General features: G+C 35.3%; 1 protein-coding gene across 1 annotated transcript; it reads right to left on the bottom strand.

The window, feature by feature from the left end:
* Positions 1-185: 185 nt before the first annotated feature.
* Positions 186-11,984, bottom strand: LOC108741755. Its single transcript, XM_018476662.1, has 4 exons — positions 11,716-11,984; positions 8,228-8,535; positions 3,250-3,437; positions 186-757 (listed from the first exon to the last, which is right to left on the bottom strand). The coding sequence occupies exons 1-4, from the start codon at positions 11,813-11,815 to the stop codon at positions 457-459; spliced, it is 897 nt and encodes a 298-aa protein (XP_018332164.1). The 5' UTR covers positions 11,816-11,984; the 3' UTR covers positions 186-456.
* Between the last annotated feature and the right edge of the window lie 1,633 nt (positions 11,985-13,617).

Below are 13,617 nucleotides of genomic sequence, written 5' to 3' on the forward strand. Positions count from 1 at the left end.
AAACTGGTAGTTTTTGACCTCATTAAAAAAAAATTGATCAGATAAAATAATTTAATTTATTTGCTTATTCCTTCAAATGTAATATATAAGATTTTGCTCTCATTTTGTACTTTTCTTCCCAAAATTAATTCATGCAGTGAATTGTTTCCTATTACATTTATTTGGTCAGTTAACTAGGCCTTGTTTTTATTTTATTTATTTTTTTTTCTAAATTTATTACTTGTGCAAGTACACATACTTTTTTGTGCGAAAACCTTGGAAACAATTATTTATTAGACTAATTATTTATAGAAATATTAATATTTACAATTAAAGAACCTAAATAATTTATCTGTTCGTTATACAAAACGATTTTCTATGTACATAAGTAAAATGGACTTAGAAAGAACAGTCAAAACTTTCTGTGCCCATTAATTAGTTTTTAGGTTCATTCTTCATGCTTGTTGCTTTTTTATTTCACCCGTATGATATTGTATATCCCATGTGTGACATCAAAGTTTCCTTGATAGCGGGCTGCAATTCCTTTTGCATATACGTGGTCAAAAGTGACCTGATGCCTCTTACGAAAATGTCCTCCATTTCTCTCGATATTACGTCCTCTTCGTCAATATCGAGTAGTCTGCCTCGTTGACCTCTTATCAAACGCGCTGGTTCGCACCCGTATGCATAAACACTGATAAAACCGGGCTCCAAAAAACGAGAGTCTGTTTTTACGTTAATCTGCCCATGATCTCGTCGAATTGGTTCCGTATGAAACCTGAAAATGTTTTTTTATTTAAATTAGGAACAAAACAATGGAATATTCATTTTCTTTAAACGGGGTACATTCGTTGTCTTAAGTAAATACAGGGTGATTCATATTCGAACCTTTTTCTATTAATATGTTTTTCTTGAATTAGGAAGTCCATGTATTAGTATTTTCTCTTTTATTTTTGTATACATTGGTACGTACAAGAAAACTATTCACTTTACGTGCTCCTGTAAGGATATTGAAAGTATGTATACAGTGAGGACGCGTGAAAATTCACGCGTTTGTTTTTTGGGAGAAAGCTCGAACACGTCGATCTTTATTTTTGGCTGCGGATTTTTTATGGTAAATTCATGTATACAGGGTGGCCCAAAAATAAGTGACTACCACTGACTTTACTTTTTTCAAATGGATGCACCTATTTTTTATTATATTTTTGAATTTTGCATCGAATTTTAACTATGTTTCATATAACGTTTTTTTGGAAGTTACAAACATGGTTGTATTAGAAATACAGTTAGACTTTCGAACTTCCATGTCTTCATTTATTATATCGTTACAACGTTTTGACTGTATAATATCTCCAGTCGTCATCAGGTAACTGGAGATATTACACAGTCGAAACGTTTCCTGATGACGATTGGAGGTACTACAGTCGAAACGTTGTAACGGTATAATAAATAAAGACATGGAAATATACTTAGACTTTTGGACAGTCTAAGTATATTTCTATGTTTCATGTATTTAGACCATCTACAAATTACGTAATACCCAGATTAATTGCCCCTTACCCAAATGCTGAAAACTCAAATACATCAGTAGATTCGGTATGGTTCCAACAGGATGGAGAACCCCCACACTATTCATGAATAGCATGAGATTATCCTGGTCTGCGCCAGAGTCGACCCAATGCGCGGAATTTGCTTTTTGTTTATTTTAACGTTTTCCTGAGGTCACAGGATGGCCCCTGTTTCCGGACTGAGTTGTCCGATCTGTATGGGAGTGTTATCAGAATTTTCTAGAGTAAAAGCGCTCACCTACGAGGTTCCGTTTCGGAGTTATGGCTGTCGGAAATTTTAGCCAAGTGTTATTTTCGAAATCGAGGGTTAAATGTTTAGGAGAACATATCTAGCGAACCATTAAAGATAGCGCAGAAATTCTTTCACCAACGGTTGGCCCGGACCTAATTGTACAGGAAAAATTTCGAAGAGAAAAATTTTTAAAAATTTTCAATTTTTCATCAACACCGAATGCGACCGAATACGGCTCATATCGTTCGCGCTGAGACGGGGCATCCGTCTGTGAAAGAATTTTTCCGATAGGTCCTACCGTTTTCCAGCTACAGCTCGAAAAACGTCAAACTTAGGAGCTGTGCGCTCGCGAACATGGCCGCCGTTAAAAATCCATAGCTCCGCAGATGTACGTTCGAAGCCCAATGAATGGGGCAAGTTTTCGACGGAAGCAATTTTATATTGTGACACTCCTGGGCTGCGCCAGAGCCGACCCAATTCGCGGAATTTGATTTTTGTTCTTAATATTTTCCTAAATAGATTGATCGGAAGGAAAGACGTTATCGATCTACTTCAATAACCGGAAAAATATTTGAAGTATTGAAGAATAGAATTATATCTAAAATACAATAAATCCATACACAAACTAGTGTTACGAGACTTTAAAGATCGACTTGCTTATTGTCAGGAAGTTAATGGTTAGCAATTTGAACATTTCATTGAATAAATTGTTGTTTCATTGTATAATAAAGTTCCAAAAAATTTGAAAGAAATCTTTCGTTAATTTATCGCTAACTACTGACTTTAGGTATAAGAGATAGTACATGAAACGTAGGTAAAATTCAATGTAGAATTCAAAAATATAATAAAAAATAGATGCTTCCATTTGAAAAAATAAAGTCGGTGGTAGTCACATATTTTTTGGCCACCCTGGGTACATGAATTTACCTTGAAAACCCCCACAGCCAAAAATAAAGATCGATGTGTCGGAGCGTTTTCCCAAAAAAAAAAAAGAAAACCCTGAATTTTAAATAAATTTGTTTGTAATCATGCATCTTCACTGTATATTTACAAAAAACTAGTTAAGGGATAAAGGACAAATGATGGAAAACATGAACATATTTTTTGTGTTTTTTGCATGCTTGTCCCCTTTTTTTGTGCATTAAATTAATTAAATAATTCATTTTCCAATTTTCAGAAAAACATAGAGCCTAATTTGAAGTAACATCTGGTGATTGATCACATAATAACTGTTTTAATTAGGCATCAACGCTAGTTATAAAAAATAAAATCAGCAATGTTTTCTTATGTTTTTAAATTGTTTGAGAAATTGGTGCAACTAATTTTTCACTTTGCAAACAATGAAAGATATTCTTGGTTGCAAATATTTCCCGAGTTCATTTTTGATCAATAAAAGAAGAAATTAAGAGCAAAGAGAAGATTCTGGTTTTAATTCATCAAAAAGTTCTGAGAAGCTGTCCAGTTTCATACCCTATTCCCGCTTTGCGAAGGCGAAGTATCATGCTACAAGTGTCGTCGGGGTTTGGATTAAGCGGTTCTCTTCTTAATTTTTCGTCTTCGAATACTTTGACGCGCCCGTTAATCGTAAGGTCGTTAAACAGTAAACGGGTTTCCAACGACGAATTTATTGGATAGAATCGACACTTGTCAACTTTTACCTAGAAGGAAAACAAATGTAAATAAAACAATAAGCAAAAAGGGAGAAGTGTAACTTTTGATTCCACTTGTAAGATAAGTTTAAATACATATACAGGTAAGGCAAAATTTCACCGAACAAAATTACATCACATCTATTTGTCGGATTTTTTTTATGTCATCATCATCATCATAAGGTCGTCAGTCCTAGGCTGGTTGGACATGTACCTCCATTCTTTCCTATCCTGAGCTAAACTTCGCATTTCCCTAAAACTAGAACAGCCGACATCCTTAACTATTTGCGAACAGTAATCTAATCTAGGTCTACCTCTACCCCTCCTAACTCCTGTTTATGCTTCTAATATGTCTCTGACTAGACCTTCATGCCTGAGAAGGTGTCCTACCAACCTATCTCGCCTACTTTTTATTGACTTCCATAGAGTCCCCTGTTCTCCTATTCTTTCTAATACCTCTTCATTTCTAACCTTTTCTACCCACGTTATCCTCATCATTCGCCTGTAACACCACATTTCGAAGGCTTTTAATCTTTTCTTTTCGGCCGCCCCCACTGTCCATGTTTCGCACCCGTACAACGCCGCGCTCCAGACATACACCTTTAACAACCTTTTTCGAATTTCTAAATTAACCGTTCGCGAGCATACAAGTGACTTATTTTTATTCTTTATATCCCTAATACTCCTTCCATCCTGACTTATTTGACTTCCTAGATATCTAAAATCAGCTACATCTTCTAATTTTTCGTCTCCTATCTTTATATTCGCTCTTTCCCTACTTTTTCTTCCCTGTATTTTACCAGTATTTTAGTTTTACTTTTATTTATTTTCATACAGTATTGATCTGTTAGTACCGCTTCCATTTTATTTAAAGCTATCTCTAGGTCCTCCTTGCTAGATGCTAATACTGCTATATCATCTGCACATCTAAGCATACTAGTCTTTTGCCACTGTATATCTATCCCTACAGTTATAGTGTCTTTAATGATGTTGATCGCGTCTTCGATGTATAGATTAAAAAGTAGGGGTGACAGTGTGCATCCCTGTCTGACTCCCTTCCTAATATTTACTTCTCTACGTTGCAGCCCTAGCCCTAGAATTGCCTGTTGTTCTATATACAAACTAAGAATCACTCTTCTACCTTTGTAACTCATCCCTACATTTTAAAGTATATTTAACATCTTGTCCCATTTAACATTGTCAAAAGCTTTTTCTAAATCTTCAAATCCTATGTACCCAAATTGATTTTCCCCTAATAGGTCTCCCGTCCTTTTTCTACCCTTCTCTGTACAATTCTAGTTAAGATTTTTGACGCATGGGAAGTTAAGCTAATTGTTCTAAATGTCTCGCACCTATCCGCGCCCCTCTTTTTAGGTAATGTTACTACTACGTTTCGTTTATAATCCTCTGGTACTTTTCTTTTATGTCACACGAGCCAAAATGAAGGTGTGAAATATGTTTTCTTGAACCACATCTATCTGAAAATATCACTCCGTTTCTCTGAAAATTATTCCAAACTAACTGAACTATCAAAAACTTTTTAACAAATCGTAACACCCTTAAAAAGCTTTAAATTTTTTCTTTTCTCTTATTGTGGAGAATTTCCCGAAAAATAACTTTTGTATGTTACCTCGCATTGTGCGAAATTAAGCCAGTAGATAAGCTTTTCAAAACTTTCTAAATTCAGACTGATTGTAAATGGTTATGAATTAGTAAAGCCGATACTACGAAAAAAAGTGGGATTGAGACATTTTGTAAAAATTAGGGTTCCTGGTATACCCAATTATATATATTTATAATGTGAGTTTTGTTGAGGCGCATGTCGTCTCTCGCATCCCCGTCCCAGGCATGTCTATCTTCCCAATCATTTTGCCGTAGGAGTTGTGCTTCCATTGCTTCAAGTATGTTATGAGCCTTCCACATTTCCTTCTCTCTGGAACTTGCCAGTTCCAGATGTTAGGCCATCTACTTTTTGGCATTCGTTGCAAGTGATCAAACCAAATTAGGCGTTTTGTTTCTATTGTGTTTATTATGATCTCCTGTTTCTCGACCATCTCTCTAATTACTTCGTTTCTAACATGCTGTAGTCTTGATATTCCAGCTGCTCCCTTCCAGAAGTTCATTTCCATAGCGCTTAGTCGTGGTCTACTTTTTTTGCCTAATTCCCTCACGTCGTGGCCATAAGCCGAAATGCTTTCAATCATTATTTTATAAATACTTTTCTTATTTTTCTTCGTTATTGTACGTCTCCACAACACTGAATTGAGTTGTTGAATTGCTCGCCTTCCTTGGTTTATTTCATTGTTTATATCTACGTCACTTTTCCGTGTCTCTGAAAAAGTGACGCCTAAATATTTCAAAATGATAATTTTTTATAGAGAGAAGTTTTTAAGTGTTTTTTATTGCTTAAACTTTGAAGATTTTTAGCTTTTGCCAACTTTTCTGGAAAACTATTGCAATTTGGAGCAAGTTTCTAAAATACGCTTTCGAAAGCGACGTTTAAAAATTCACCCCAAGCGTCCCTCTCTCTTCGTTTCGGTACCGAGGGTATATCTATCCCTGGGAACGGGATGGCATGGGTAGTTATCTTACGTGCTTGATTCGCTTCTAAATCTTTACAAAATTGTTCATTTCTGTAATTAATGTCTTAGTATATGGTATAACAGTACAGTGTAAGTGTTTTCAATAAATAAAGTTATAAGACAAAGTGTTGACTTATTTGCGAGGTGCTCAGATTTATGGCTTCCAAGACTTAACCACGATACAGGAACCCTAAATAAACTTTCCCCTTTTAATTATTTATGCGGGACACGACACTATTATCATCAATTACTAGATCCCTTCCATGTTTTCCAAGGACTAAGTACTCTCTTTATCGAAAATTTATAGTGTAGTCCCATTTCTTATATTCCTTTTTAGTTTTGCTACCATATATGAAGAATCGTCCACGAATAATAAAGTGTACAGCGGACCATCTCCTAGAAGTTTATCCAGATGCATCTGGATTGTATATCTGCAATGACGAATTGAAGTAGGTATTCCATATATGCTACAGGGTTTGTCTGCCCTGGGTCAAGTTTTTCAGTGGTTTCCTTGGATCATTTAGGCAACTTCTGGGACAGGAATATTTTACAGATAAAATCTTTGACTTCTCTTATAACATCATTTCGTCCGTCTCATTTGTCTTTCCGGAATAATCACTTACCAATTCCTATAATTTCCGGAGTTGAAGTCTGGTCTTGCACCACAGTTTGTGTGTTTAATTCTCACCAACTACTAAGGCTGGTGGGACACACAAACTTTTCATGTTTTTTGCTTTTCTTTGCATATTAAATTAATATACAACCCAATTGCGTTGCAATAAACGCATTGGTACGCACATTACCTTGTTACGTAACGCCAAAATACATTAAAAGAAATATAACTGATACATTATTAGTATTGTTGGTTTTTTATGGTTCCATTATCTAATTTTTTGCGTAAATAATTGGCCATTGTTCTTCTCTTAAAATAGAGAGGGCATTCAATTATATCGTTGAGCTTATAACTTACTACTCAAAATATATTACCCAAAAAGTTTATTTCCTTATTGCAAGTTCCTAATGCTTGAAACAAAGAAAGTAAAAAGAAAGGATAATTAAGTGGATATTTCTTTACTATAACAAGTTAGCCTTTGGAATTAATATATATATAAATTTGTACTTGTATTGTTTTGTTTAAACATTGTTACCAAATAAGTAATTTTGTTGGCACATTTTAGCTATATCCAAAGGAACCTTTTGGTATTGTAATGTTCGTGGGTTTAACAAATTAACTTTTAAGACTCACAACGACAAAAGCTATTTATTTACTCTAATTATTATTAAACACTTAAATTATTACTAAACTTAGGTAATTATTCTATTTATTTACACTACTGTCACTATTCACTGTTCCATTTATTTCACTTCTATCACTGTCAATTTATTTCTTGATTCACTTCTGCAACGGTCAATTTATTTCTACTCTCCTCGGCGATCGTCTCTTCCTTTAAATACTTCCTTGCTTCTTTTCGGGAACATTCTCGAGCCGTCCGGAAAAGTTTCGTTTTCTTAGAACTGTTTAATTGCTTTCCCGGAACGCAGGTACGACACACATGTTTACAGATACGGCGCACATGAAGAAAGGCGCTCGCGGCTAGTCGGCGAATCGATAAGCCGCTCACACACACGTATGCCCGATCGGACACAAACACGCTCGTGCCCGCTGCAGTATTACTTAAATAATAAAGAAAAATAGAGAACGGAGAACGGAGTGTTACCAACCGTAACCAGACTTTTTTTGCCTTTTCAAAGATTAATCAAAGACCATTAAGGCCGAGTTCCAAATAAATCCGACCAAAAACGAATGCCCGTTCACTTTCCTTAGGAGTTGAATTTCGAGATATTCTTCCTTATATTTTCTATGCATCATAAATGAAAGCTCTGTGTAAATTTTCAGTTATCTAGGTCCAAAACTTAGGCTTTGATGAGTCAGTTTTTCATAATGAATCTTTTTATATATACAGATATAAAACTCGACTAAAATGTAATTGTCGTATTAAATAATGTTAAGATTGGGTGAATTGGATCGTTCAACTCATTTTTTCTAGACAGAATGGAAAAAATGGCCCCATTATATGCAATAAATGGCAAGATGACTCGAGACTTTTAATAAATAAAATAGTTATGTCGCGTTTTAAATTCTTAAAGCCGTTACCGGTCTCGCATCCATTTACATTTTCTCTTCAAAAGATCTTACATAAAATAATGGTCTCTTACCCAGTTGGTGGAAGTGGGCACCCGGACTCGCATGTCTGTAACATAAACGTCGTAAGGTACCGAGCGCAGTTGCTTGTGTAGAGAGTATCCATTTAGGTTGAGAGCCCTTTGTTTGGCGAGCTGTCGACGTCGCATTTTCTCGAGGGCCTTTTCCATACGATCGGAGCATCGGTTGGAAAACTCGGGAAATGCGTTTTCGCGTCCGTAGCCTTCGTCGTCATCTATGTTTTCCTCCTCAATGTGGGAGTACGGTAACGGAATCTCGAGGAACCTATCGCTATTTCTTGAAGACGACGAGGACTCTTCAGCTGTTAAGAACAAGGGAAAATTAAGGATCCTAATTACCACGACTGACTTGAGTACATAATAGCTAGTGTTGTGTGTCCTTTTAGCCAAGAATTAACCTGTTATTTTACGCTTCACTAAAACTATGTCAGTACTAGTACAATCCGTCCAAATTTGAACGGATGGGTTCAGTTGTCGATCATGCATAGCACTTACATTTTAACCATGACGTTCTTCTATACAATAAATAATCGAATGATTTCTTTGGCGAAAGCCACTACCACATCTTAGCTATGACTCTACGACCAACGAGTCAAAAGGATGGTAATTTTTAATTAAAGATTCAAGTTAACCCATAACATCTTGGATATGGAAAGTAGGTATAGTTTAGATCTATTACTTAGATTTTTAATGATCAGGTAATTCCATAACATTGTTTCGCAAGATGGGATTGCTCCACAAAATTACATTACATTATTGCACAATTGTACTATATGTATATTTGTTGAGTGTGTTCGTTAAAAATATGAATATCCTGGATATCGATGTTTATGTTTTTAGTATACGTCTTAGCGGTTACTTCCAGAAAGTTGTATTATTAGAGGAGATAGACGCACCGATTACGCTTACAGCGAAAAAACGCCTTTTCGGTCATTTTATGTTGCTGGTAGATTTCTTAATAAGGCAGCTTAATAAAGTTTTAAAAACAAATTAGTAGAATTTCTGTCGCAGGCGAAAATTGTTTAAGAAATATGAAATTTAGGTGTTAGACGAAATGCACAATAATAAGTTTTTGAATTTAGACTAATGCACACAAAATCAGTTATATTTCAGTCAATTTTTGAAAGAAACCACCATTTAATTAGCTTTTTGGAAGGAGCGGATTTTCCTCCCAATAGTGATAGGTACTACCTGCGAACTGTTCTAAGGGTTTATTATCATTTAATGACAGGATAAGGGTAGCAATTCCTGATTTTGGTAAATCTTCTTTTTCTCAATTAGAATAATACCCTCATCATTATCATCATAGGGTCTTGTGACCTATGACTGATTGGACACGCATCTCCACAAAAAGAGAACCCCTGTTAATTTTAAATTGATTCGCTTAATAGTTTTCTGAGCAATTCTCTACAAAAGTGCCTTTTTTCCATGCCTGACGAGAGTTCCCGTTTTTCGTTTGGATTTTCTTCAAGTAAGGCTAATTGAGGGGAGGGTGTCCAGGTATTCTGGTCCTGTCACGACGTCACGGGGGCGGTCGTTACCTAACGAACTTAGAACTGAAAAGTTTGTAACCCTTATGATGAATCCGCAAAAAAATAGAACGAAAATCCTTTCATGTACGACTTAAAATGTCCGTAAAATTTCCGTTATTTCATAATACAACAGAATATTTTAATGTTAATAAGAAATTGTAATTGTTTATTTAAAAGTAGATCATTATTGCAGATCAAAAATCTTTCTTTTCTAAATTTAAGTCTAAACGGAATGGTGAGGGACAGGGGTTGTGGTGCGTGTGTGAATTATCCTTAAATATGCTTATGGGGTGTACGTATTCTTAATGAAAACTAGAACATTCCACATTGTGAACAGTAGTCTCAATTAGAAATTCCAATTTCATTTGAAACAAATAATTTACCTATTGGATATACTTACTATATTATCTCTTAGTCAATTTGCTGTTGTTCGTACCTTTATTTGCAACTTTTTGCCTAAGAAGGTGTTGTGTTGTGTTTTGAAATGATTAGGAAACATAATATAGAAGTATTTTGGCATTTCCTAAACAGATGCATTGTTTCAAATTTTCTTGTGTAATGGCCACAGGACAGTATCCACCTATACACCTTGTTCATTTAATTACCTACACTTAAGTATGCTGAAAACCTAAAGAGGAAGCCGAAAAAATAGTGGAAAAAATTGAAGGATATTCGCTCTAACGTGTTCCATTTGGCGAAGAAAATCTCTGTTTGCATAATATAGGTATATCCGCCGCTAAGTCTTTGTGGATTTCTGACGTACAAATAAAGAAACGATTTTTTGTCTAGTAATAACGAAAGTGCTTAAATAGATGCTGAACTTTTCGAAATTACTCCAAAAAGAAAGGCAATAAACAAACTTTTCTTTTTCCTATTTGATTGGGCGTCATTTCTGCCCGGATTTGATAATCAGGATATTCAATAGAAAACCAATCAATTTCTACCTACGCAATGCTTTACCTTCAGTAAAGGTCAATTTCGGGGTAAATTGAATTGGTACTACACCTAAACACGCCCTTTACTAAGGAGAAAACAGTGATTGAATTTATCAAAAGCAAAGTTCACTCTAACTTACTATATTTTTTTATAATCTGTTTGCGACTAAAATTTTTTTTTACAAAATTACTAAATTTTGTTTAACTGTTTAGTTTATAAAAAGGAAAGAATGCTAATGAATTGATGAAGGAGTGTCCTATTGAGGCAAAACGTTCTTGAGCAGTGTATCGCGATTTCAAACTTATTGGATCTCATCAGCACTTCATACAAGTAGTCTCGACAAGGGCTTTACGAACTGCAACTGAATCAACAACTCACCGTATACACATGCGTGATAGTTGCGCAAGTTTTTGGAATCGAAATCGCGATTCACAACCGATAGTTTCAGTAAACTAGTGATCAAGAATTTAAATACCTACAGTTCTTGCAGATATCCTAACAAGGTCCTCGTCTAACATTTGAAATGCTTCAGTTAATAGCAGATACCAATAGAAGGCGATATAAATTCAAAACTAGATGATGCCGGCGACGACATTATACGAAAACAAAATAAGAAAGCATTTTAGATTTTTATTCTCTTTTCAAATAAACTGTCTCTTATTATTTCTTTTCGTTTTTAAATCTTTTTATTTGCTTTTTTGACTAAAAAGGTGCCAAACATCAAAACATTTAACTGATTCCATGATCCATCAAACGCAATCATGCTTTACAATTCTCGTTCATCAGACTTTTCTTTTAAAAACGAAGAAATGTGCAACTAGGACGAATAGTATTGTCCTTGTTACCAATTACAATTTTGCATAATATCCATCATTTAATACCTATTCTTATATTGATTAAAATCGACTTTCCACATTTGGCAATCCCATCTAAAGGGTACTTATTATATGAGGATGTTCCTTTTGTTTTTTATTAAATATCCTTATATTATTATTATTATACAAAATTACTTACCCACCGAGTCTTTATGTTCATGGGTCTGATTGGCCACAACAGATTGGCACCCTATGAAGCTCAGGGCCCAAAGGAACAACATCCACCGAATTAGGTACATCTGCTAATAGCCACACTGATAGCTTAATAATCAGTCACTGTTCAAGACTGTTATCTATCTGATGGCAGGTACCACAAAAATAGCGGAATTATTGTTATTGTTACGAACAATCAGAGCGTACCTACAGACGACAAATAGTAACCAAGACGAGGATGAACTCTCACTTGGAACGTTCTTGAAGAACGATTCTTTGGAACTGCTAACTGCCAATGCTGGTTGAAACAGTTCGCTTCGTATGACAGGGAATTTATCCAAAGTGGGTCGCACGAGCCCATTGTTCTTTGAGAAACGACGTCGTCGTACGGAGAGAGAGTTTGAGGGAAAAATAGCGCAATTTTAGATAATAACGAAAGCACTTTTACGTACCTATACGACATGCAGGTTCAACGATGTGCATATTATCTGTGTATAGGTACGTAGATGCTTAATACGGTATTATATGTACGCAAACAAAGGTGATGTAACTAATACAGTCTACGTGCTTGTAATCTATTGTTTCTTTTATTAATTGTTGTTGCGATTGTCGTCTGTTTTCTAAACGAAATCGTTGGAAGTTGATGGCGTAGTGGTATGTAGTACTGCGGCATCTTCCAAAGGGCAATGCACTTTACATTCATTGTTCTGTTATGTACAAACCTTTGAGGGTTGAATGGAAAGGAATTGGAGAAGTTTTGCGAGTACCTACAAACTACGAAATATCATCCAGGGCAAATACGTATCGTAGATGGTAAGAAAGGTTCCGACAGAAGGCGAATCTTATGGCTGGTCAGAGTTTGAAAATGATGCCGGGTAATCGCCACTGATCTGCATGGAACGCTGTAGATAAAATCCGAATATTTGAGATGATGCTGGGAGCGGATGAGGTACAAGAAGAAAACTTCAAAATTATATCTTTGTGATAAGGTATAAATTTTGAAGAAATCTAGCTTTAATGTTTGGATGTGATATTCTCACGAGATAGTATAATGATGGATACGCAGTTCCGCTAGAATACTCGGATGGTAAGATGGAAGGTCCTCTTCAGTTACAGTGTAAACTCTATATAACGACACTTAAGGGACTGAACATTTTTCGGCGTTATAAAGAGTGGTCGTTAAATGGATAGAAATAAAAGATATTATTTTACTATTCTATAATAATATGCATTTACCAATATAGTACACATTTTGCACACGAACATTATTATTCATATATTGCGTATAGCCTGTTATCTTCGTCTGATGTTTTTTGCTGCTCCAATATTTTAATTGTATTTTGTTACGTATCTTACTCCTATCTTGAGATACTGCTGGATCAATTTGATTATATAAAAAGTATTTTTTTAATAGTTTCGCTGCATCAAGTGCATGTTTGATGCTTGGTGGAGGGACAAGATCGTCTTCTTCAACAACGTACACAGCTGCAGTTCTTATCTATTTCGGCAACTTAGAAGGTACTGCTCAATGATTTATAATGCCGCATTGTTGTCGTTAAATAGAGTGAGCGTGACGCTATATAGGGTATAATATTGTATAGAAAACAATGTAAACCAACCAAAGTCAAGCAATTTCGACGTTTTAAGGAGTTTGTCGTTAAATCGAGTGACGTTATAAACAGTTTACACTGTATTTCTTTTAGCAATCGTTGTAATGGATGGACAGTGGTTGAAATCAGAAGGATGATACCAAATGAAGATAATAGAGAAGTGGAAGTTTATCGGTGGTATAAAAATACTTCCTAAACTTTGGCATAACAAGAGATGTAAGGAAACTTCAGAAAATCATGGACCAAGACAGAAGGATCCAGAATCGAATGGTCTAAAT

This window comes from Agrilus planipennis, unplaced genomic scaffold, assembly GCF_000699045.2.
Source record: "Agrilus planipennis isolate EAB-ADULT unplaced genomic scaffold, Apla_2.0 scaffold16, whole genome shotgun sequence".
In the NCBI taxonomy this organism is placed as follows: domain Eukaryota; kingdom Metazoa; phylum Arthropoda; class Insecta; order Coleoptera; family Buprestidae; genus Agrilus; species Agrilus planipennis.

Excerpts from the sequence above, each read along its gene's own strand:
- LOC108741755 (XM_018476662.1), bottom strand. The coding sequence starts at position 11,815 with ATGTACCTAATTCGGTGGATGTTGTTCCTTTGGGCCCTGAGCTTCATA. Across the intron at positions 8,536-11,715 it reads TGAACATAAAGACTCGGTGG|CTGAAGAGTCCTCGTCGTCT; the intron begins GTAAGTAATTTT and ends TGTTCTTAACAG. Across the intron at positions 3,438-8,227 it reads TGCCCACTTCCACCAACTGG|GTAAAAGTTGACAAGTGTCG; the intron begins GTAAGAGACCAT and ends TTTTCCTTCTAG.